This window comes from Patiria miniata, unplaced genomic scaffold (assembly GCF_015706575.1).
Source record: "Patiria miniata isolate m_02_andy unplaced genomic scaffold, ASM1570657v1 HiC_scaffold_5, whole genome shotgun sequence".
Taxonomy (NCBI): Eukaryota; Metazoa; Echinodermata; class Asteroidea; order Valvatida; family Asterinidae; genus Patiria; species Patiria miniata.
The window spans coordinates 3877484-3904631 of record NW_024037072.1 but is presented as its reverse complement, the minus strand read 5'-3'; the positions used below and the strand labels follow the sequence as shown (position 1 = coordinate 3904631).

The following is a 27148-nucleotide window of genomic DNA, read 5'->3' as shown; positions in this document are numbered from 1 at the left end:
ACGGTCAGTTAATCGATGACCTTTTTTGATACCCCGTTTTCGTTTATTACAATTAGCAATTTGACTTATGTTGTCTCTCTATGGGAGTGTGCAAGGTTTTCATTTCCTTCAGAAGTTTGACAGTTTTCTTGTTTTTGCTGAGTCATCTTAACGTGTGTGCGCCACTTCATATTCTTTTTTAAATGTGGGTGTTTAACGAAACGATTACAGGTTTCGAAATGGCAAATCGTTGTCAAGTTTGTTATTACCAAGTGAATTTGGTGTTTTCTGTAGAGTGTCCGGAAGATTCGGAAACAAGATGTGAAAATGATGGAGCATTTGACGAATGTACTTGCAGCTGCAAATGCCCAATTCCGTTCACAGGAAGGATCTGTAAAGGTAAATTCAACTTGAAAATACCGTGCAAGATTTGAAACTGTAAATGTGTGTATTTCACAAAAACATTTCCTCCTCAGATAATTTCAATTTTTTTGTCTTGTATCAAGGGAGTGAAAACTACTTTTTGATTTCGGGCGTCTGAAAACCTTTGGAGACAGGTTTTCGTTTTGCGTCGTTTCTAAGACATAAAAACCCACTAAATCCACTCTCCAATTCCCGTCGGCCGGAAAGCAATTCGACTATTGTAAAGTAATAATTTAAATAACTAATGACTAAAATAAAGACGGACTTCTTGTTTTCGTTCGATGTTTTAATCACTTTGATATTTCTATTAATTCTAGATAAAAGCTTATGGAAACAAATAATCTAAAATAGCACGGGGTACATCCTACATTCGAGTGGATATGTCAACAAAAAGTTCGGACAATAATACTTAAATATAGCCTATTTGATGAATGAAGATCGAGTAGTTAAATTGCCCTACACTAATACTGGGCTGGACAAAAGCATATACCCAGAATTATGCACGTATATCATGTACTGTACGACACTATGCATTCGTAATCCTGAATGTCAATGTAACACTGTAATCTCGTTTTAAACTGGTATTGTGTCAGGTCGAACCAAAACAATTATATTATTAAAAAAAAAAAAAAAAAAAATTTTTTTTTTTTAAAGTGACCTCGAAATAAAGGCAGGCACTGCGTACGCTACCATCTTTTCCTGAAAAAGATTTGGTTAAAGTGGTCAGAAATTACCTCAGATCGCACCACAGAGCATCTAGAAACCAAACAATTTTCGGGACCCTTAAGGCCTGGGGGCCCCGAACCCCACGCCGTAATTTTTGGAACCAACTCTTTTGGGGACCCGAATTAACCACACCGTTAGGGCTGCGCTTCGCGCTTGCATTAGTTCTGATCAAGGTATGTACCCCCTCCCACACTTTTGAGAAGCGATTGACGCCCTTGCTCCACACCTTTCTCCTTTTCCGGGCCCCATGGTCGATTTGAGTTACCTAATAATTAAGTCATCAAATGGCACTCGTAACAAAAAATAGTTTGACTCCATTGGTATTTGCCATCGAGGAAATGGAATTTTACAATGGAATTTTACACAAGCTTTAGATGGCAGCCACTGACCGCTGAATGGTGGTACGGCGACATCAAAAAATATATGCAGTTGGCACTTTGCGGTTTCATGAAAACAAAATTCATTTGACTTCGTCAGCAGTTGAATCTTTATAATCTCTCGTCAGATTGCTTGCCCTGTCTTAACGAAGGAACAGATCAAAACGCACAGACTTGTGCCTGTGTTTGCTTGGAAGGATTCCTCCCACCATTGTGTGAAGGTACAGAGTATAGGCCTAGTACTACGATTTGTTTACGCATTATTTGATTCTCAAGATCATCTCTAACGAAGCAAACTTTTGTTGTTCACAATACCAGCTTGCCTTGCAAGGAACTACCCATGCAGACCCTGTCCAGAACCCTGACATGTCGTTCACAGTTTGCTGTATAGGACTATGTCGCAATGAGTAGAAAAGAAAATCAATCAAGAGAGATGATTTTGGTTAGACGAGGTGTATACTTTAATATTTATCACACCTTCACGTGTATAATTATAGAGTGAGTATATTTACCATTTATATCCTGCTGCAGGTGTAATAACTTCAAACATCTTAATGATCACACTTGCTTTAATGTTTCAATGATTCCGTTTCCTTGTGTTTTATAGGAGCAGCGTGAGTATTGTTTTTCTCAATACCAACCTTCATTCCGTGCCTGTTTGAATACAAAAGAAGCGTCGTGTAACTTAGGCCTAACTGAGTAATATGTGTGAAAAAAATGTGAAATACTACACGAACAGCCGGCATGAATGTGAAATCTTGTTTTCTATCAAATGTTATTTATAGTAAGCAAAAGTTGTACATGTACATGTAATAGGAAACTGCTGAATTTGCTAACTTTTTTTTACATCTAGATAATGAAGCCCCAATGATCACTTGTCCGAGCGACCGAAGTGTGAATGTGGCCGAGGGCAAACCCACAGCCAGTGTAACCTGGGTTTCAACGGCAAATGATGCCGTCGATGGAACACTAAACACATTATGTGAACCCCAGCAGGGATCGGAATTCGCAAATACTGCTACGGTGACTTGCACGGCAACTGATAAAGCCGGTAACAGTGAGTCGTGCGATTTCACCATCACTGTAACAGGTCAGTATTATCATGCAACTTTTGCACTGTCTTGAGAAGAGGTTTCGAAAGAATCATGCACCAAAAGCCAACCAAAAAAACAACCCAAATTAAACCAACCCAAGTCATGCCAGCCCAGGCCAGGCCAGGCCAGGCCAAGCCAAGCCAAGCCAAGCCAAGCCAAGCTACAATTATACCCAACCCAACTGTGTATTTACCTTCAATCGTGGACCCCCTATTTTACCTCTTTTTGTTGTACGTTTAACTTTTTAGAAAGACCTTCCAAATGTTTTGTACTCGATCGTCAGTTGTGAACTTTCGGGAATTGTGGACCCTCTGTGTTCAACGTCCCCCGATGAATGCAGAAACAAACGCAACCCAACCCAATCACCCCGTACAAACCCCACGCAACCCAGCCCATTACACCCACCCCACCCCAACATATTCTAACCAAAAAGGGGTGGGGGGGGGGGGGAGTACATGAAGTCTTTAACGCACTCTTCTTTCCGTTTTTTTTCTGTAGATTTTTTTGGTCAGTGTCATCTCGTTTGAATATCCCACTTGACGCTTTTGTCCATTGTTGATATCTTTAATTTGCTTAAATATTTTTTTCTGCTCCCAATAGTTGATGGAGAGAGTTGTCCAGGAAACCCTGTCGCTTCGTGCAACTGTGACGAGAACAAACAGGACTGTGTTTGTACGGAGGGTCGAAGTGGACCTAACTGTTTGGGTGATGCCTACAAGTATCGATTTAGGACTTCTGCTGTCTGCTGAAACATAGAATATAATTAGTGCTATAGGCATCCCACATAAAAAGAACGTTGTGGAGGAAACCCCCAAATTTATCTGTAAGAAAGTTTTGACATTGACGTTTTGTGAACAACTTGTTCAACTTCCCCACGTCATGCAACTCGTCGCCCAAGTTTAGCACAATACGGAAACTGTGGTGCATGCCTTACGTATGTGTGCAAGATATCAATGGAAATCTAACAGCCCCTAGTTTATGACAAAACCATAATTATGGCCATTAAGTTTATAGTTTGTTCATAGTATCCCTTCATTTTTGTGGGTCACCTTGTATATCAATTATGTTTTTATGTATTAATTTGTAGCTGTTGATGGGGATGAGTGCGTTCCATATTCACCAGGCCCTAACTGTGATTGCACAGCGTACCCGTGTAAATGTAATCTTGGTTTCAAAGGAGCAGTTTGTAACGGTAAGGCTAACCCGAGTTGTTTTCCATTGTATTTAAATACGTAACAACCAAATGCTGAATAATATATGCGGCTAGATAACACAAACATTAAACTACTAGGTTTATTGATGTTTTCATTTTCAGGAGCGAATTCACAGCAACTCTGCAAATATCTTGTGTGATTTTATTCAAGATTTAATGATGCAATGATGGGTTTGTTCGAAACGACGCAGGAAAAACGTAACAAATTTGGGTCGATAATGGTGTTAAAATGGGTATGCAATTTTAATCTGTATTTTACCAATATAATTCTGACAACGGACAGAGCATACTTTCCGAAACGTTGAGTTTCCTCGGTTCTTTTCAGAACCTCACAAACTTACAAAAGATTTTTTTAGGTGGTGCAAACTTAAACCCTTTGCATTTGTATTAAAATGTATTAGGCCTACATTGTATATTATTTTACTTCTTCATGAAACAATAAAACCATAGAATGCGGGGGCGGTATAAGAGTTAATCGTGTTGCTACATCTTGACCATTCAAACCTTCAAAATATATCCAACATAATTTGATTGAAATTCTAGACAAACATCGTTGCTCCTCAGTGAACCCGTTTTGACTCAGTGTCAGACTGAATACAATGGTACCAATTATTAATTTACGATTATCAAAATACAGATTGCAAGGGTTGTATGAATGGAGGATCTTTCCAAGACATTGAAAACTGCCGATGTGAATGTCCAAGTGAAGGCTTCGAACCTCCTATCTGCTCTGGTGAGTATGTGTTTGCTGGCTTTCGTTTCGCTCTTCCTCCAAGCCATTGTGGCGCTCTGGTGAGGCTGTAATTCCTTTAAGCTCTCACTGGGTACATACAGTCAGGGAATTAGTAAGACTTTCCGTCTAAGCACACGATGATATGCATATTATTGTGACAATATTTTGATGGATGTACACTCAACAAGTGTTTACATGATACATTTTTATTTTATTTTGTTTTTAACTCAAGCATCCTTGTGGTTTATAGAGTAACGAGTTTCATTAACGAGAGTTTTTATCTTGGATCTTTTTTTTATTATTCCTTATTTACAAATTTATTCTGGATTTTCAAATTAGGCTGCACAAAAAAAACACAAAATCTAAGTAAATTGTTTAGGAAAACATACGAACAAAATCAGTTTTTTTAAGAAAAAAAAATGAGTGACTGATTGAAATTTCTTGACTGCTGAAGAGGAAACTGTTTCTAAAGACTGTTACGTCCCCCTATGCACGGAACCAATGGTGTATTGTTTCATTAATGATCCTCACAGGTTGCCAGGAATGTGTGAATGGTGGCAATCAGAATGAAGACTGTATCTGCGAGTGTCCAGGCTTATTCGAAGGAGACCTCTGTGAAGGTAAGGAAAGTAAATTAAATGCCAAACAAAATGGACAAGTTGTAGCTCACACAATAGGGGGAAGGCGAGTGGGGGAGGGACTGAATGTTAAAGTGGGGGCGCCCAATTTCTGTTAAACATTAATCGTGGTCACTTATACGACTTACAAATTTCCAGAGGGGGAAGGCAACCAGGTTGGGGGGGGGGGGGGTAATGATATTTTTATGGCCCACGCCTATCCCTTGGCTGCGCCGATGAGTTGTAGCTGCACCAGTGATATTTTTTGGAACAAACCAGCGGGTTTAGATTTTTTTTAATACGATTGAAAACGACTTGAAACTATTGTGAAGAGCATCAGAAGCAGTAAGTTTCGGTGTGAAGTAGTTTAGGCCCAATGAAGTTTTTGTTGTTTAAAGAGTCTGATATCCTGTTTTGATTTCACATTTGTATAGTTTGAATTGAGATCTCTCTCTCTCTCTCTCTCTTGGAGTGTGGTTTTCATTTCCTTATGAAGTTTGAACATGTTCGTTGTCAATGGTGCTTGTTTTCCCGAGTCCTCTTACGTGTGCGCCACTTCATATCTGTAAATGTGTGTTTTTAGTAATTACAGGTTTTAAAAAGGCAAATCTTGATCAGTTTTAAATGGAACTTGAATAGGTTTGCATGATGGACATGAACAAAGAATGGTAGGTTTTCTTTAATACCCTGTGAATAATATCTCTATTGACTTTTATGGTTCTGAGAAGAACGAGTTGTTTAACTCGACATTTCGGACAGTGTGCTCTGTTCGTCATCAGGAGACTGATAAATTTTGTTATTACTAAGTGAATTGATGTTCTGTTTTTTTTTTTTAGTTTGTCAAGCAAGCTGTGAAAACGGTGGAACATTGGACGAGGCTACTTGCACCTGCGAGTGCCCCAGTCCTTTCACTGGACCGACCTGTTCAGGTAAAATCCACGTGGTAATACCATGCAATGATTGAAGCTGTAAACCCGTGTGTTTTACAAAATATATTTTTTCCTCCTCAGGAAAGTTCAATTTTTATGTTTTACATCAAAGGAATAATAGATACTTGTAAGACTTTGGACGTTTGCAACTCCCTGAAAAAGGTATTCGTTTTGTGTCGTTTTGAGACAGTATATAACTCACCACTTTCAAAATTGTGTGATTAAGGGGTTGGTAAAAAGCCCTCGCCTATCCCTTGGCTGCGCCGATGAGTTGTAGCTGCACCAGTGATATTTTTTGGAACAAACCAGCGGGTTTAGGTTTTTTTTAATACGATTGAAAACGACTTGAAACTATTGTGAAGAGCATCAGAAGCAGTAAGTTTCGGTGTGAAGTAGTTTAGGCCCAATGAAGTTTTTTTTGTTTAAAGAGTCTGATATCCTGTTTTGATTTCACATTTGTATAGTTTGAATTGAGATCTCTCTCTCTCTTGGAGTGTGGTTTTCATTTCCTTATGAAGTTTGAACATGTTCGTTGTCAATGGTGCTTGTTTTCCCAAGTCCTCTTACGTGTGCGCCACTTCATATCTGTAATTGTGGTTTTTAGTAATTACAGGTTTTAAAAGGGCAAATCTTGATCACTTTTAAATGGAACTTGAATAGGTTTGCATGATGGACATGAACAAAGAATGGTAGGTTTTCTTTAATACCACGTGAAAAATATCTCTATTGACTTTTATGGTTCTGAGAAGAACGAGCTGTTTAACTCGACGTTTCGACAGTGTGCTCTGTTCGTCATCAGGAGACTGATAAATTTTGTTATTACTAAGTGAATTAGTGTTCTGTTTTTTTTTAGTTTGTCGAGCAAGATGTGAAAACGGTGGAACATTGGACGAGGCTACTTGCACCTGCGAGTGCCCGAGTCCGTTCACTGGACCGACCTGCTCAGGTAAAATTCACGTGGTAATACCATGCAATGATTGAAGCTGTAAACCCGTGTGTTTTACAAAATATTTTCTCCTCCTCAGGAAAGTTCCATTTTTATGTTTTACATCAAAGGAATAATAGATACTTGTAAGACTTTGGACGTTTGCAACTCCCTGAAAAAGGTATTCGTTTTGTGTCGTTTTGAGACAGTATATAACTCACCACATTCAAAATTGTGTGATTAAGGGGTTGGTAAAAAGCAACGGAATTTTCTACAAGCTTTGGATGGCAGCCACTGACTGCCGAATGGTGGTACGGGTGACATAACAAAATATAGGCAGGTGGCACTTGGCGGTTTCTTTTTTTTTCATTTGACTTCGTCAACAGTGTTGTATCTTTATAATCTCTCGTCAGATTGCTTGCCCTGTCTTAAAGATATAGGCCATCATTTGTAATTTGTGCATTTTGTTCGTTTGAAGCAACAAAAGTGCTCAAAATCTAAAGCAGGGTGCTGAACAACTAACCTGATGAAGTTTCAGCTCAGCTTCAGCTGTTTATTTCGAGAAAAAACAACATTCTAGGATCTTGATTTCAAATCAAATATTGCTGAATCTTGTTTTGAATTGGGCCTGAATTCAGCGTCTGAGACACGTTCTCACTAGCCGATTGCAGCTACGCGATGTCGCGCACTGATCCGACGAAATACAGTACATCGTGCCAACGTAACGCTTGCGCGCGCTTCGCCGAATAAAAAACGAACTACTAAACAGAAATTTTTAACGGTGCTTCTTAAGACGCACCGTTGGAAAGGCCTTCTTTCGTTGATTTCAGCAAAAAGACAGCTTGCTAGAAAGAATAATTTCACAGGGAGTTTAGTCCCCTTACTATCTTCCAACCAAGTATGTTTTTCAACAATAATTACGCCAGTTACTTTAAGTTGAATAGCTGTAAATGATGGACTTGGGCTTTAATGAAGAGACGGATCAAAACACACAGACTTGTGCCTGTGTTTGCTTAGAGGGATTCCTTCCACCTTTTTGTGCAGGTAGCCTACATAAATGTTGCGCATTTTTGACGCATTTGATTCTAAAGATCATCCTGAACGAAGCAAACTTTTTCACAATACCTGCTTGTGTGCTTGCCTTGCATGGAATGCTGCAAACCCTGTCCAGAACCCTGGCATGTCGTTCACAGTTTGCTGTATAGGCCTTTATCGTTAGAGCGTAATGAGTGGAAAGAAACTGAATCTGGAGAGATGAGTTTGGTTAGATGAGATGTATTCTTCAATGTACCTCTATCACACCTTCACGTGTATAATTATAGAGTGGGTATATTTACCATTCATATACCAGCTGCAGGTGTAATGATTTCAAACCTAAAAATAAACACAGTTGCTTTAATGTTTCGAGGATTCCGTTTCCTTGGGTTGTATAATGCGTGAGTATATTTCTTTTTATCATTTCCGATGCCTGTTTAAATACAAAAGAAGCATCGTGTGCCTTTACCTGAATAAAATCTGTGAAAACAAGAGAGAAATACTTCATGTGTGGCCCCGAACAGCTGACATGGATGTGAAATCGCGATGATGTTTTTATTCAATGTGATTTATGTAAGCAACATTTTTAATAGGAAATTGCTGAATTTACTGACTTTGTTTTTACTTTTACCTTGCCAGATTGTATGGAATGTCAGAATGGAGGACAGTATCAAAACGAGGCAACGTGTGGCTGCGAATGCCTTAACCTGTATACTGGTCTTCTTTGCACAGGTGCGTACTTCTGCCTTCTGGGTGTTGTAATCCTTACCTCGCTGCAACTAAATTTAAGGCACTGGCCATGCAGTTTGGTGTTTGTCTTAACAATAATGTGTAATGAGAGAAAACTTAAAATTTAAATATCAAGCCTCAAAAAGTATTTTTAAATGATTTCTGTGGTAATCAGTTCATTTTAGTCAGGGTTGAAGAAACAGTTTTCCTGAAATTGGCTCTGTGGGACATATAGACAAATCCGGCACACACACAGATCCGCGCTCCTACCAATGGGTCGTGCCATTTTGGTCGTGTTCCCTGAATGTATTTCATCAATTGTTATTTGTTGAATGGGATGGCGCCAGACTATTTGTGCAGCCTTATTTTACTTTCAATTTTTTTTTAAAATCTGGCTTAAACCATTAGGGAATGTTTAATTAAACAAATTTAATTATTCATTTTAAGCAGACTTGAATTATTTAGTAATGTTCTTGCTTTCATTTCTCTGCCCAAGTTCCAAAAATGAAGATTTTACCTCACTTTCAATTCAACATGACCAACGCGACTCGTGAATAAGGCAACACCACAATGCACTCTCGCCTGTCTTTATACACGTGCAGTTTGCGCGTGAACGTGACACCACTGCAGTAAAGCCATGGCCGCCGGATTCCACTATTAGGAGATCGACAACAGCGGGAAGTATCTTTAACAACACAAATACCTCTCGGCGAACATGATGTGTGAAATGAACTTCAAAACTTCTTTCCAAACCAAAATGTTGCCCATGAAAAGTAGGTCCAACGTGATATGGTCGTATTTACAGCTATGCCACAGGCGTGGAACCAGAGTTTCAAAACCGATGCGTTCGTGATTCTACAGAATGGGATATATTAGATATAAATAAAATATATGATGTTGATGTTCGTCCATGATGATGCATGACCACAACTTCAACTGTTGCTAGAGTGTGTCCGGGTGCGAAAGTCTCTGCCACATCTTGCGTTATTGTGCCGCAGCGGATGGATGGGCTGACGAGCTGGCTGCTCTGGCTTTTCTTGCTGCGCGCTTGTTTTCAGCTACAGCTCTGCGACCCTGCTCGGCGAGCTCTGCTCCTCTCTTTGTCAGGCTGCGCCAAGATGGCCGGTCTGCATGCTGCCAGGTTTTCCCAAGTTTCGACGGCTATTTCAAGGCTCTTCAAGGCGGTTTTCAGATTGTCCTTGAAGCGGAACGTGGGTCGTTTGACGGCACGGCTGCCCTCTGCCAGTTCCCCATATAGCTGTGGGAGCCTCTGGTCATCCACATGCCTAAACGTGTCATAGGAGGGTGTGGATATTGGGCATGCCGGCGTGAGAGAGAACCTCTGTGTCAGGAATCTTGTCCTGCCATCTCATCCTCATCAGTTTGCGGAGGCAGACTGTGTAGGAGTGGTTAAGCCATCCCGCATGTCTGCTGTAGACACTGCTGTAGACCTTAGTGCTTAGGTTGATGCCCCTTCGTTCACATACGTTGGATCGTAGCCGTCCAAACGCGCCACTGGCTTTGGCGATTTTACAGCTGACTTCCTCGTCAATGTTCACCTAAATTATAGATGTAAATATGTATATGAAATATAAAAACCTATACTTTGTATTTTTCGTGATACAGTTTGTCCCAGCGGTGATCCGTGCGAGAATGGGGGCAAAATGGACAGGAATGCCTGCTCTTGTAAATGCACTGATGAGTGGACGGGAATAAACTGCGGAGGTATGAACTTGGAAACTGTAAAACCCCAGATGGTCAAATACACAAAGGAATGTCTGGTCAATGAATGTATTTTTATTTGGAAAATGAATATTACTTTGCTTTATAAAAATAGCTAGTCAGTCCTTCACGGTGAGTAAAAATATGTCACCTTAATATATTCTTGTGTCCCACAACAACGGGAATTAAAGGTTGTTACAACTGATAAAAGTAACCAACTGATAACGTAGGCCTATATCAGACACCGATAATGTCACAAAACATAATACTGTATCACTAACTGATAATGCAACAAAATTGACTGATGGTGAAGTAAAATGTACTTTATCAGTCCCTAATGTTACCTTATCCGTCCTAACCGATTATGTAACCAAATTTGACCGATAGTGTAATAACATTTACAACCCACTTCTGAGTATCAGTCAATTTTTGTTACGGTTAGTGATACAATATCGGTCAATTTGTGTGACATTATCGGTTGGTAATACGTTATCAGTAGGTTACTACATTTTTAGTTGTATAACCGTTTGTAACAAAAGTAACCAGATTTTTTTTTCTCTTCGGCCAACATTTGGTCTGGGTATTGACCACATTTAGTACAAATTTCACTGACATTCAGCCATTCATGAGAAAGTAACAGGCCTTTTTTGTGACTACCCAAAAACACTACAAACACAGTGCTTTATATTAACAATGGGCCTCTGGACAATGAAATAAATAAAAGGAAACACAGAACAGGGTGTTATTATCGAATGGAATTACATATAGTGAACTGTAATTCATTTTCCATTTCAATAAATGTAATTCCATTTAATCAATACCCTAATCTATACTTACTGTCATTTACAAGAAATCAAGGTGATTTCTAAAGATCAGCCAATGAACTAATTTTAGAAATGAAGGGTGCTATTGACGAAATTGTGTTCTGTGGTCCGAAGGCGTGCATGTGTTTTTTTTTGTTCAATGTTCTCTCGAAGTATGTAATATCCACTGAGCTTAAACTTCGGTTAGGTTGAGAGCGTTATCCTTTGGATTTGATTTTGAGTGATGTTATTAGTGCAAATGAACACAACTTGGCACGTAAAGCAAATGATCCTATAATGCCTTTAAATCAAATCTTGTGCAAACCTCAAAATATAAGATATTGACTATATATGCCAAAATAGCTTTCTCATATCAATCTTTTTGATGAAATCTGAAGACGGGCCATACAAAGGTCATGCGCATTTCAGCTCAGCGAATAGGCCTACTACCGACGAAGTTTGCGCTGTAACAATGTCACGTTATTTGCGGGCGTGGCAGTTTCTTCCCATTTCCTGAACTAAGATTGCTGTATACTACATTGATATCAGTTATGCCTGCTGACCTTTTTTGTTGCTAACTTTTCTGCTCTCCGTTCTATGTTCTTTTCAGAGCCCGTTCCCACTCTACCCGACGACGAATACCCAGCTCCTCCAAAAGGGTCCTTGCTCAATGGTAAGTCAAAGGAAGGGGTACAACCATTGCCCCCCCCCCCCCCCCCATATGCACTGGAAATAAAGAATATGTTTAAATAACACTCTGCATCGCAGCATATCGGTAAGGCTGAATCCTGGTAAAGTTTACATTTAAATTTGCCCAATAATCAAAGTAATAATCAAGATATGGAAATATCTCTTTGTAATCCCAAAACACGGCTGCATGGTCTTGTAGCCTTTCTAAAAAACACGATTTGTAAATTCCTATCCCATTTTGCCGATCTGATAGACTGTTTTTGGGGTTGGCTTTGCATGGTGGAGTATCAATATCGTTTCGGTTTGTGGTAATTACACCCAACTATACTGTCGCTCAGTAGGCCTATATAGATATTTATATAGTTTTGAAAAGAACTTGTCTTGCATACTATCAACTTTCGCTGAGTAGTTGTAGTTCTGATCAGTCTCCTGACGATGACTAGAGCAGGCTAGTCGAAACGTTGAGAGCAAAGACAAGTAACTACTGAGCGACAGTATATTAACACATGGTGCTACCGCGAACCGAAACAATACAAACCTATATTTGTTGTTCCTAGATTTTGAGAAGAAAGTATCAATCGAAATAGAAGTCATTACGGATGAAATTGACGGACAAAAATGTGAACCCGCTGTGGATAAAGAGTCAACGGCTTGTGTAGAGCTTCGGAAAATATTCATAGCTGGAGTAAGCATGGCACTGAAAAAAAAACATTAGAACATTTCCTAAATTTAAGAACATTTTAAAACATTATGGTTGCCTTATTTCATGTCAAGACAATGAATCAGAGGAACTCACCAGTATATCTCCTTTTTTCATCAAACCTTATATGAGGCGAAAATTTGTGTATTTTGTAAAATCAAGCATGTCATAACAGTATAGTGTCGCGTTGATTTTACAAAGTGTCTTCTGACTATAGCGCCCCTGACATTGACAAATGGAAAACTTAGGACAGCTCAGTTGGTAGAGCGCTGGAACGGTAACCCCGAGGTCGCAGGTTTAAACACCGCTCAAGCCTTTTTCTTTGTTCAACTTTCAATTGTTTTTCAAACTGTTTAAGATCGCATTAATATTGATTCCCGTTATCTGTATCCAGTGGCGTAGCCAGGAATTTTTCAGGGGGGGGGGGGGGGGGGGGGCGCTGGGGGGGGGGGGGACATTTCATAGGGGGGCGTCATGTAGATCAATGATAATTTTTTTAGAGGCTCAAAATCTCAGTGGGGGGGGGGGACGACTGGGGGCGACAAGGTTTCATGTCGCCCCCACGCCCCCCGTGGCTACGCCACTGTCTGTATCTTATTTTAGAGCTTCTACTTTTGTATTACAGGTCGAAATGGAGTACAAACGTTTGGCAGGTTTTAAGAAGGTCGAGGTTACAGATCTGAGGTGAGTTGTACAATCCTATAAACTATTGTGTGTGTGACAGATTTGAGACTTCGTAAATTGGTTTCCCGAGGTTCTATTCGTCGATTCGAAGTAATGTTTGGTGATTATACGGAACATCTGTATAGTTGCAATGATTTTTAATTCATACAAACGCGTCATTTCCAAAAATACTGTGTCAGAAGAACTTATGGACGAGTTCGTACTGACCACAAAACCAGATTCATTGGTTAAGGGCTATGTGGGCGTGGCAGGAAGAAATGATAAATTACAAAACTTCGACCAATCAAATCCCAACTTCAAAAACAATTTCGTTTCAATTTTAATTCTTAACAGAAATGGAAGTGTCATCTTTCAGCACCAAGCAATCTACGACTATGCAAAAATGTCGCCCTCTCAGCGCGGAATATCGGCTTTGGATCTGTATCGTGCGACTGTTGCGCAGGCTGTGGAGGCGGGGCAACTGGGAGGTCTCCCTGTAGCGCCGGAGTGCAGTACATGTCAAGCACCTCAAGGTCAGAGAATACATCGGGACCACTCACCAAATATAATATGTCTTAAAAAGTTCATGTACTGTGTACGTGCTGTTTCAGTTTTCGACCCCCCCCTCAAAAAAAAGGGAAATAGAAGAGCCAAGCAAAAACCGTAAAAAAGGGCTCTCGGTAAGTTAAGACAGTGGTCACTTTATAAAATTTCCTTAAAAATTCGGCCCGATAATCATTCGGTTCTCGAAGGGGTACATTGGTTTCCGCCACACTATCAGCTTTGGTAATGTAGGGATCGAGAACCAGTCAACAGCTTAGTGTAGATAGTGGCGGATCGGGGGAGGGGGGGGGGGGACTGCAACCCTGCCGTTCAGACGCTGACTAATGATGAAAATGAGTCCAAAAATATTGGAATGCTAAGTTTATTCTCAGATTGCCTTAGAATGCAGGAGAATGCATCGCAACATCGCCAAGCGGGCCATCGGCACGCTTTCACTTAAACCCCGTTCATCCCCTCCCCCGTTTCCTGATATAACTCCGCCCCTGAATGTGGAAAAACAAAACATACAATTTGAATTTCCGTAAGGAGAATGAAAAAAACAATTTGTGGAAGAGCACGCTCTGACAGTACATCTTCAAAGTTGTTTGTATTGTGTCCTCCCCCCCCCCCCAAAAAAAGTAAAGGCCGAAGCCGATGATAACCTTTGCACCCTTTCTCTGAATTTGTTTGTAGACAAACGGGTCTAGGCTTTTCCCCTAGTGGAGCGGTATCCCCAAAGAGCCAATTAAGACATTACCGGTGTCACATGAAAATCCGACTCCTATGAAAATCGGACCCCTTTTCCCTATTATTGGTTAATCCCCCGCACGCGACAGATCACTCTTCCATATGATCCTAAAACCAGCATATTATCGTACTTACGCATGTGCAATACTACAAATGAATCCCTATTTCACGGATATTCACGCTACACCGGTATGCTCAGTGACTCAATTGATCGGTCGGTCGATCATCGGACATTCTCTAGCCCTTGAAGTCCAGCAATAATCACCAAGCAATGATTAACAATATTTTTGCAGATGAAACCAACATGTGTGACACGGAGCCACCAACATGTGGAACGGGATTAGTAATAGATGAAGTGGGAGAGGGCAACTCCTGCTATTTTGTTTGCCGAGCAAGTTGCAAAGTCGAAGCAGATTACTGCAACGGCGGCACGTGCACTCAAGATTCTGATGGAATTATGTCTTGCAGGTACATTAATATAAAACGAATAACATTTTTTTTGTATAACACCATCTAATTTATGCACGCATGCGCATGGTTCATAATTGTGGCGGAAGTGAATGGCAGTGCATTGTTAATGCATAGGAACACAGACGTTTTGTTGCAAACAATAAATCACAAGTAAAAGGAGAAGTTTGTTTTTTGAAGAGAGAGGAGTGACTCGGCTTGCAATATTAACATATTCACAATAAATGTGAAGGTCTATCAAAATTGGGAAAGGAAAACATATGTGTTGTGATTTTCCTATTGTAACTTGTATCAAATACAATACGTTTAAACAAATAACGTTCAAAATATACACTAATTCAAATGTCGTTTTCAATTTTTTGGTCATGAGATTTTTGTGTGCGGAAATTTATTGGTTATTCTAAATAAGCATTTGGAATGAAGTTGAAGACCCCAAATTTCGCAATGGTATTGTAGCATAAAACAAGTTAGCTTATTTCATATCTTCATTAAGCTATGAGAAAAAAGCAGTTGATGACTATATTAATATCGTGGTTATTTAAGCAATTTTTCCGTTTGTTTCCAAAATTCGATAAACGGCATTTTGTTACACCTTTTAGAATCCCGGCCCAAAGTCAGTTTTGACATCAGCTAGTATAATAAGTTTAACACAACTTAAGAATTCAGCCGCAAAACTGTCATGTTCTATAAGTTTTGATATCTTTACAACTTTTTTTCATTATGTTTTAAATGGATAAATCGTGTTTTGGAAACAAACTCTTCGCATGTTAAAACAAGTATTTTGTTTTTAATATTATTTTTTTTATATACTTTATAGCTGCCCTCAGAACGCAGAGTTTATGCACATCGGTGTCAACTGCCAACTAGCAGTGAACCTGTTATGGCTGTACATCGGTTGTGGGCTTGGAGGGGGCCTGCTGCTCTTACTTTTGTTCACTCTTATCTGCTGTGTGGTGCAGTATAGAAAGAAGGTCAAACAAATTGGATCTGAGGAAGAGGAGGGAACTCAAGAAGGCTTTCATGGATAAACAAACACAACATCAAGTTTTTGTCGAATTTCAAATGCCCAAGCTTTAATTCTTTTATGTTTTTTTTAACCATTAGGTACCATCACGTCAAAACCGAAACCAAAGGCCTATGCCGCCAAAACTTAATGCTTTATAAGTGTATATATACACAAGCATTAGCAGCGTCATCCTCATTATTTTCAAAAACGTGACTACTTTTAAAGAACAGTCTTAACAGTTAACAGGATATATTAACTCCGTTTCCCGATGTATGTGTGAGTCAAAAGAACGTGACCCATATTAATGTATGTTTTTTTTTCTTAAAAAGTATTCAAACTTGAAAACCAAATGAAGCATTTCTTAAACCGCAAATAGCATGTACTTCGACTAATCTAAACAAAATAATACTGAAATTGATCCATGCTATTAGAAGTTATGCACGTTTTACTTAAAGGTTTTTTTTTTTGTAGCTGTCCATTTAATGCCATTGGAAGCTACAACGAAATCAAGAATGAAATCTTATGTTTACCGTCAGAATTTGCATTTTGAGTAACTATGAGGAACTTGAACTCATTTTTGAAAAGCTATTAAAAGGCACAGGGCCCACCAGATGTTTATCCGGCCAAATACATCAGAGCATGTTGCCTCTCATACCACCTTTACTTGTGTGTCGTGACTATTATGCTGAGCTGCTTGGTCAGTAAAGACATAATGTATATCAACTACATCTTACCACAAAATGGCTTCATTATTTTCAAAATAGTCCATAGCCTGAAAATTCAGACCCCTAAGGAAAATCAACCTGCAAATATTGCAAAATAATATTACAATTTTGTAATTATGTTAATTGAGGGCGCTATTCAAGTTTAACGGACAAACCTATATACGCATATTTGTTTTAGGGGTTAAACGTGCGAGAACTAGTTCGCGCATATTTAAGCTATTGTTAATTAAATCCGTTGATTAGGATTAAACAGATAGGCATCCCTTTTATTTCTTTGGTTCTCATTGGCGTTCGACCCTATTATTTTGGGCTCCCGATGCATAGAAAAATCATTACCGCCGAGCTTGTGTGGAACATGATTTTTTTTTTCTCCGGACACTTGGCCTCCGTTAAATCAAAAAGCGGGGGTGGGGTACTCATCTTCCAAACGGGGCGCTCTTCAAAGTTGACCATTATCATGTATTTTGGGAAATATATGCCGATTTTCACGGCGCAGTGTAGTGGTTTTAGTTTGGAATGTGAATGTGAAATGTTCGTACTTTTTTCAGGTTTGTTCCCTTAAAAGGCAATCAATCATATATTTATTAATATTTAGTTCCAACGATATTGCCACATTTAGACGCTAAAACAAAAAAACAGTTTTCATAGTTGTACATTCTTTTTTTCCATTCATTTTTATTTAAGATGAAAAAGCTCAATAATTATGTAATCAGCTGTACAAACGGCAAGTTTTTTTTTATATAATACACAGAATAGCGAGAATACACATTTTTGTATGTACAAATCTTGAACAAATACTAATTGCATTGTTTGGCACTGCTTATATTATCATTAAAATAAATCACCATTAATGCTAATATTTGGTATTATACTTCAACTATACAGAAAAAAACCTTGAAAGTTGCACAAATTAAGTGTCATTATATTAAGTGCAGCATTGGTCAAGGTGTGAAATACTAAATGATCGCTCGATGCTATCTTACACCGAACTCAATTAAACTTTGGTCTCAACGATTACACAAAGTACAATAATGCTTGCACCACAATTGTCGACATTCCAATATTTACATATCTAGCTTAAAATGTTAATTTTCGCTTTGGTTTTTTCAGCAGTTGAAAGTACATCAAAGCTTTTCGGTAACAAACGATCTTACTTCTGCCAATGGATATTAATATTGTCGCACGTCATTTTCTAAACCGTATCGCCATAACACCGATCGACTTGACAAAACAATTTATGTGGAGCAAATTATTTTAAATCAGTATCAAATTATTGTTATTGCTTTTCCAAGAAGCTCAGTTTGTCTTTGAACGATTGTTTTCTTCACAAAAAATTAACAAATTTGACAGATATTCCCGCCGAAATAGCAATCAAAAGACAGGTTAAATTTGTTGCATTAAGTTTGATAGCATAATACTTCTGCTGTAGCATAATACTGATATCTTTACCCCGTTGAAATCACAATGAAGTAACGGTGAAAACAGTTGAAAGAACTATACATTTTATAACTCTAAATTTATAACGTCTGAACAATTTATAAAATTCCTGAAGCATGAAAAGAAAAAAAACTTAAATATTGCAACATTGACATTAAAATCTCACTGAATCTAGCATGCGTAAAACCTTAAACCAGAAGATGTGGAGTCTGAAAATTACAATTGCATTTCCCCAAATTGTTGTCGATACTGCCACCGGCCCCTGACACGATAAAAATGCACAGGAAAATATGAAAGAATTGTATCGAGTTTCAACATTGCCGTATACGTGCACAGAGTAAGATTACAAAAATATTATTACAAAATACTGTTTTGGTAACGATGCAAGACATTTGGAACAAATTATATTGCAGGTACTGAACGCAACATTTCTGATTAATACTCACAAATGTACTTTTTATACATATTTGAATCAGAAACATTGAAATAAAATGGAGATACAACCGGCCTTCACTGACCACATAGGGCGTAATGATTACACCGCTGACATAGACGCTTTTCCTGTCGCCCGAGTTGTCCGTCTGCACTGCATGGCCACAAGAACGAGCAACAGCAACATAATGGCTCCTAACATTGCGATCTCCACAACGTCTGGATTGACGGCCAAACTTTGGTTTGACTTGACATCTGTCGGCAAAAAGACAAAAAAATATAATGGTTACAATCCAATAGCTTGGTGGAGTTACTTGGTGAAGTGAGCTTGGCAAAGATTGAATAAAACAAGAAACTGACATTTTACTTCTTGGAAAAGCATCAAGTGTGTGTAATTCAACACTTTCACTTAAAAACTTTGATATTTAACTGCACTGTAAAATCCACTACTTACCAGTTTGTTCACCACCCAATCTCAGCTGGCCACCGGTGCTAGGATAAGCGGCTGACGAGGAGCCTACTCTGCTGACGTCACGTTTACCGCGTCCAAACACTAGCTCACCGTGCGGTACGTCACCTCGGCTAGGTGCCTCTGGGCGGAGCTCATTGTTATCTTCAGATGGCGCCTCGGTAGGTGATTGGTCCTCAGAGTCACATCCCATGGTGCATCTGGAGTTGGGGTCATTGACGTCACAGATCCTCATGTCACAGTGCACGTATACCTGAAATGTGAAAATTTTTCGTATAGTTAAATTTTGGTTTTCGATAAAATGAGACACTGATCACGAAGGTCTTTCAGAAAAATGATATGTGATTTGTATTAAACTAGTCTTATTACTTACCGTTCCGTGGATGTTGTCGCCCAAGAATGCAAAGGAGTTAATTGCAAATCGTTCCTTTTGACTTGAGGGGGAATCAAGCAGCACAACTGTGTCGTCAATTGGGCATCTGAAGTTAAAAACAAATATGACATTTATGAATACCATTGTCGAAACTATTACGACAGAAAAATTCCCTTTCTCTAAAAACAAGTCATCAAGACTATACAATTTGAAATGGCTGTAATGTTTTAAAATGTCCAGCCCAATACATTATATTTTGATATAAGCTTTAATACATACCCATTGGTAATAAACGGGAACCGGGTGAGATCGAAGGGGTTGGATGTAGGCGTGGCCCAGCAGGTGTCAATCATGAGGTCACAGTCCCCGTTGCAAGTCACACGGCCCTCGAAGAGCATGGCTTGGTTGAGCTGGACCCCTACGGGGAATTCCCTGGGCCGGTAGGCCCGTCTGTAACTCTCATCCTCGTACATCTTGAGGGAGAAGTTGAAGTTGCCGTAACCTTCCTCGTAGTACACGATAGTGGTGACGTTGGGGTCAAAGGACAAGTAGCTGACCCTGTCGGTGGGCACGTGACAGGTCAGGTGGATCTCGATGAAGTGATCTCGCGTGATCTCGCTGCCGGGAGTGTAAGGCTGAGGTGGGATGAAGACGACATTTCTAAAGGCCATTTTCCTGCCATTCCCTGTCACCTATTAAAAAGACAAAGAAACAATGAAAACTGTTTAAAACTCAACTAAGGGATAAAGTAAATAGAGTCTCTAGCCGGATGAATCTTGTATGCTTGCAAATGAATTCCCAACCACTTCAGCTAATCGTTCTTCTTGCCAGAATCAAGTTATTAACATTAATTACCTCAGGCTCTGTTTGACAGGCATCGTATGACGTCCCGATGACGTAGTGAGTTTTGTTGTAATGTCTCCCAGTACAGCTCTTGTCATTCAGGTACATGGATGCTGGATCAATCTCACCCACCAAGCGTTTGGACACGAAGGTCTGCATGAAGTTTTCCCTGCAATCTGCGTTACCATGCGGTGAGGTGCTCACCACCGGCTTGTCAATGATTTCCCCTGGCAATCTACGACCTGTACGAAGAAAAAAATAGGACAAAAAATAAGAATCATACAAATAAGGACAGTTTCGCATTGTGCATCTAATACAAAATCAAATTCAAATGAAAACATAACCACTGCGGTTTCTTTAACGGCATATATACCAAGAGATCAAGTTTTACCAAACTGTACCAATTTGACTAAATTTTAACCCCAACTTACCAGTCCACTTGAAGCGCCAGTCGGCCGTGTCAGACAGTGTAGTATCGCACTCTATGGCGCTTCTTGCCGCACCCTGGTCGACCATGACCCTGTAGTCAGATCCAAAGAAGACAGCCGCGGCGGCTGGAAGTGAGAACTTCAGTGCGCTGCCCTCGATTGTGACTTCATCTGAAGTGGTATCCACCTCGTAAACGGCCGAGTCCTCTGAGTTCAAGATCCTGACGTGGGCAGGTGACGTAGGCTTCTGAATCTGTTGATGTGATCAAATAAGATAACGAGTTCAAGTCAAGCAAATATTCTTCACGATACATTCTTTATTGATACCAAACAATTTCCATGGTGAATTAATAACAAGTAGTACTTGAGGAAACGGGAATTTTAAAAGGATATTTAAATGGAATAGTCATCTTGACATTTCAAAGTGGCGTTTTAACAAATGGCAGTGTCGGGTTAGAAACTGCAAATAGAACTTACCGGTTTGTTGTACTGTATCTTGAGTTCATATCCAGTGATATTTCCACCGGGCCTCGGGAGTGATTCCATGGGCAGGACAGCCAACGGCTCAAAGCTATCACCTCCATCTTCGCAGAAGGTCAGAAAGGTGAAACGCCACTCTGCGCTGTCCGGTCTTGAGACGTCACAGCCCAGAACGCTGACGGCCGCCCAGCCGTCCACACGGAGCTTATAGACTCCCTGGAATGCGAGGGGTAGGTCCAAGGGAAGGGTGAAGCCGAGGGAGGTGCCGTCGACGATTGAAACAGCGGGAGATGTGGCGTCGATTTGGAAGAGGAGCGAGTCGGCGGAGTCGAAGAGGGAGATGTAGGCTGGTCTAAAGGGCTTCTTGATCTGTTAAAGGAAAAGTATAAAAGTTTCAGTCTATGCTTAAATACATTGGTAAATTGTAAAGAAAAAAAAGTTGGTAAAATGGAAATAAAGAATACAATAGCAATTTCAACTGATGGCAAATACTTTAAATGTTATTGATTGGTACTAAGAAAGGAAATTCTCAATTTTGAGTTAAATGTACCTGTTTGTTGTAGCCAATCTTCATCACTCTTCCAGCAAACTTTTCTCCTGGGAAAGGAGATGATTCCATGGGCAGGACTGAAAGTGGCTCGTAATCTCCACCATCTGCACAGAACGTGACGAAACCAAACTCCCACTCGGCCGAAGGAGGGGGGATGAGGTCGCAATCTTGGGCGCTTCGCGCGGCCCCTTCGTCCACGCGGATGGTGTAACCCCCTCCGAACTGCAGTGGAAGATCCATGGACAGGACGAAGCTCAGAGTGTTTCCACTGACAGTGACGTCCTGGGTGGACGTGTCGACTTGAAGAATAGGAAGGTAGAAGGCGTCCAAGATCGTGATGTAGGCCGAGTCAGCTGCTTTTTGAATCTGTATTATGAAAACGGCATATCAATTGTTTAAAAAAAATGGACGTATAAAAATAATCATATCTTAGTCATCTCTTTATCAATCATAAAGGCGTAAATATCACTATCCAAAATTTAAAAATTAAAAGCATGATCAATAAAAATTCTAATAATAATAATATGTCATAACATTCGGACGTACCTCTTTATTGTATCTGATCATCATTGTTTGTCCAGCAAAGTTCTCTCCTGGAGATGGCACTGATTGGCTGGGCAAAACAGTCAGGGGTTCATACACTTCCTCATCGCTACAGAACGTGACGAAGACGAAGTCCCACTCCGCCATAGGCGGCAGGCCTTGCTCACATGCCCGAGCACTCACCACGGCACCCTCATCGATCCGGATCCTGTACCACCCCTGATATTCCAGTGGAAGAGTCAGGGGAACCGAAAAACTCAGGGTCCTGCCGCTGACTGTTGCATCAGCTGTGGAAGTGTCGATCCTAAAAATGGGTGTGTTTCTGCGATCGACGACAGTGATGTAAGCGCTAGTTGATGGTTTTTGGATCTGTAGAGATAATTAATAGATAAAGGTCAATTATATAGTGTTTATCAAGCCGCTGAAGATATTACCTAACTTAAACTTCTTCTCAAACAACGTCTTAATCAAAGATGATGACAAAAGCCTCTAACTTGAAGATACTTATGCAAAGAAGGTATATCTTACCTTTTTGTTGTATGTGATACTGACAACATTTCCAAACATCTCAGTTCCTGGAGCGGGCACAGAATCGACAGGAGAGACATCGAGAGGTGAGTTGTCACCGTCACAGAACGACTCGAAGACAAACATCCACTCGTCGCCTTGAGGAGCCGCCTCGCAGTCCATAGCACTCTTCACAGCCCCTTCATCCACGCGGACTTTGTAAGCCACCCCTCTCTGAAGTGGAAGATCGTAAGGTAGGGAGAAAGACATAGTCTTTCCACTGACTGTGATCTCAGATGAGGAAGAGTCGATTTGGTAGATGGGATTGTTGCTGGCGTCAAGGATGGAGATAAAAGCAGATCTTGAGGATTTCCGGATCTGTTAAAAAAAAACTTGTCATTAAAATGCAGTCCTAAAAGTTGCCGAAAGTCACATTAAAAAACAACAGTTTTTATTATAGTCATTTTGAAGTTTAAACTCAAGTTTTAGAAACAATGATAATTGGAAACATAATTGGTACCTCTCTGCTGTATGCAATGGTGACGGTTTCCCCTCTTAGTCTGGCTCCGGGGGCCGGTGTAGACTCATATGGATCAACTGCCAACTGCGGACCAAAGTCGGCTGCATCTGGAAAAATGGATTCAGCAAAAACAGGAAGTTTTTAACAGGGTTTACCTTAAAAAGGAAGGAAATACGTCTTCTACAGGATATCGTTACTTTGTTTTCCAGAGACTCGAGACCGATATGATTTAGTGTCATTTGTTTCAATGGTTAGAGGTGAACCGGGAGTGCATGGAGAAATAAAGCAGATAAAATGACAAAAATTGGTGTTTCTTCTCACCTACTACATTGACATAAATGCAGAACATGTCACTAGAGAACTTATGGTCTTCCTCGGCCTCGTAACAGATCACGTGACGTCCGATCTGATCCCTGGTTGGGATCCAGGATAGGGTCACTGTATATTCATCATTAGACCCGTCCACTCTGCGCAGAGGGGAGGCATGTACGCCGGATGGCTTGATGGTTTCGAAGGAAGTGATACTGCAGTGGAAAACAAACACAAAGTTGAGAAGTGGAGGAAACAGTTTAAAAAAAAAAATACCAAAACATGTCTTTTGCCAAACCATGGGTTAGTTGATCCTACAATGACTTATAGGTAAATTTCATTAAAAAAGTGATATATATTTGGAGAAGCCAGGGTCAAATCTCAGTCATTCTTTAGTTGCCAACAAGACTGGATAAACTCACGCATAGTCCGGAGAGGAGCTACGAGCTCTGAGGGGGATTCGCGTCTCCCTGCCGGCGGGGATGGTGGTACAAGTCCCGTCTTCCCCGAGTAGTTCGGGCTTTCTACACTTGCCGTCTCTGTTATGGACCTCGATCAGAAACTGGACGGGAATTCGGCTCAGTGGGGTGGTGGGGTCCGAAGGAGCGTAATCCTCGACCATCACAGCCACAGCGTAGGTGCCGGCTGGGTTACGGCGGTTGAACGTAATCTTACAGGTGTCCTACAAAGTTGGAGGAAATTTATCAAAAAGATTCAGTCACTTGATCTACCACTGATGCTGTTGTTAGTATTCACAGTTGCAAATACATGCATTTGTTTGTATCATCAATAACCCGCACATTAAACTAAATCCATAATTGAAATTCCATTAAGAATCATATATAACGAAACATGGATAAGAATTGATGTTGTACATACCTCTTCCAAGATGGCGCCTTTCTTTGTCCTTTCAGAATTGACAAAAAGTTCTCCACAGATGTCTCCGTTGTTGGCATTGCACTCATTTCTGTTCGGGTCGGTCCATCGACAACGCAGGTCATCACCATCGGCGTCCCAAGCTACCGTTGAGGACAAAAGTAGAAGTACTCTTAACTAAATGGTACCCATATTCTTGATTCGGTCAGGGATTCATGAAAACATCTCATACAGGTAAAATCATAATATTCTGTACAGGATTGGCCTATTTTGGGATTGGCTTACCACTTCATACATTTCTAGATGCATCGCAAATACTGCTCATACAAAAAAATTTTTAACCAAGAGGTATCAGTTGGTCCACCAATTAAATACAATTCGATATTTGGCAACAGTCCTCTTGATAGGCCAACATGAAATGAAATATCCATTTACTGCATATACAGAATTCTGATTAAACCACCAACATTCGGAATCGGACAATGGAAATCATTTCAACATCAGTCTAATTACCTCTGATGTAGCGTGTGTACTTGCATCCCCTGTACAGCCTGTAGACCGGGAAGCTACCGGCTACGGGTGGGCTGTTCGGCAAGCCCGTGTCAGGACGCCGCGAGATGTCCACCGTTGACACCATGTTCCATCCTCGACCGTTACCCTGATCGTTACCGTTGTTGCCCACTGTGGTCGGCCAGCAGCATTCCTCGAAGCTACGGGAAGGTTGGTGGGAAGGGGATAATTTATTTGTGAAATCTTGGCAAAGATTGAAAATTTGTTCTTGAAACTTCAATCAAATCTGCTATTATACTCAGTGTGGTGGACGAGCACATCACGAGGCCAGTCAAAAGTAAATCACAAGTCCTTTCACAATTCGGGTCACTAAATATAATTAAAGTAATACGGGGAGAACAATAACTTGGAAATATGTTTGTCACAGTCATTTGAATAGAGCTTGTGACTTGCCTCTAGACTGGAGTACTTGTGAGGACTTGTGAGGACTTGTGAGGACTTGTGGTGGATTCGACTGCAACACTGATTATATCTGATGACTTAGCACGAAATAATTCAACTGCTAGAATGCAATCAGTGTTGAAGACGAAAAACAACGGATACAAGTTTTGACCAAATGAAATTCAGGACAAACTTAAAGATTTTTTCTTACTTGACATCGACTCTAGTTTGACCCGGCTCCAGCGTGTACGGCATGATGAAGTATCCAGCCGACCAGTCCATTTCATCGTCATAGTCCGTGCATATGTACTTGGCCCAAGAGATCCACCGGCCGTCAACTCGGAACGATCCCTCGGTGTTCAGCACCGACCTGTCCTGGACAGCCTGGTCGGTGCATTGCGTGTGGAGGTAGCCGTTCTCGTAATGGTGTCTGAAGTTGAGACGGTAAAATACGACCACCTGGATGGAGAAAACAAAAATACCGCAGTGAGCATTTGTACTGCCGTGTTCAATCATCGAGGGTAAACTTTATACTGTGGTACTGGTAGTCATCAAGTCAGCAAACTTGATCAGTTTCGTGCACCAAAATTTGAATTACTTACGTTGCTCGGGTTGTCCTCGTCTGCTTTCCATGTGATGGAGCCTCCTTTGTAATGTCCAACATTCCTGCTGACTGCAGGCTCGATGAACGAGCTTGCTAAGCAGACGACAAGAAGCAAAACACGCCTCATGGTGGTGGCTTTGAACCGCTGCAAATGACAATTCTTTTTACTTTCCAAAAAATGCTGCACGTTGTCAAGTTGTCACAGCGATATGGAGAGTGTTTTATATTCTTGAGTGTTTTAGTCTCACTGTCACTTCAGTTTGCACTGTTTGGTGTCTACGCTTGTTCTGCCCTTACCTGTCACCACCGAAGCCTTATATACCCTTTGCCAGTGACCACTCCAGACCACCTGCCCAGTAAAAGTTATGATCATAACCACCGGAAGACTGTTTATTATTTACGTAGGTGTTTGAGCCCGACAAAACATATCACTTTTCTTTCCACTTGAATTTTCTGGTCGTCTGGTTCGTTGTCTAGGTCTCGTGCAGCCGCATTCCATAGTAACTGACGAGTGGGCTCATGAATATCGAATTAGTTTCGAGGAACCAACTGGGAGACGAGGAAGGTGATGACGCGACGGAAGTTGGCGCGACTGTGGGGCGAACAACCAATCGTATCAGCTGGACGCCATGACGAACTGGAAGTCTGCTGCATAATGCATAGACAGAACTCAGCAAGCAGCCAACCACAAGCTGTCCAGACAAGTGGGCCCGGAACTACCAAACACCCATTCACAAAAATCCTTGCAGCCGCGTGCAGTCACGTACCATACCATGATCAATGATCGTATACATGAGGGCAAGATCGGACACTGCTATCTTTTTGTACAGTGACCTATAAAACACGATGACGTCATCAAATTGGCCTATTGGGATGGGCGCCCCTAGCGTTAGGCAGGTAAAAGCATGTGAGGCTAGGCAGAATCTAGACGTAAATCATGCAATATCGGGTATGAAATGTGAGCGGGAGTTTCATTGAT

At 40.6% G+C, this 27148-nt stretch overlaps 1 protein-coding gene across 1 annotated transcript; it reads right to left on the bottom strand.

The window, feature by feature from the left end:
- Positions 1-18516: 18516 nt before the first annotated feature.
- LOC119741471 lies at positions 18517-26515 on the bottom strand. Its single transcript, XM_038217229.1, has 17 exons — positions 26168-26515; positions 25777-26024; positions 25128-25324; positions 24618-24757; positions 24161-24420; positions 23751-23953; positions 23430-23536; positions 22931-23287; positions 22406-22771; positions 21860-22225; positions 21307-21678; positions 20833-21082; positions 20414-20643; positions 19838-20250; positions 19559-19664; positions 19171-19438; positions 18517-18971 (listed from the first exon to the last, which is right to left on the bottom strand). Exons 1-17 carry the CDS (start codon positions 26294-26296, stop codon positions 18820-18822), a joined length of 4164 nt encoding a protein of 1387 aa, XP_038073157.1. The 5' UTR covers positions 26297-26515; the 3' UTR covers positions 18517-18819.
- Positions 26516-27148: the final 633 nt, after the last annotated feature.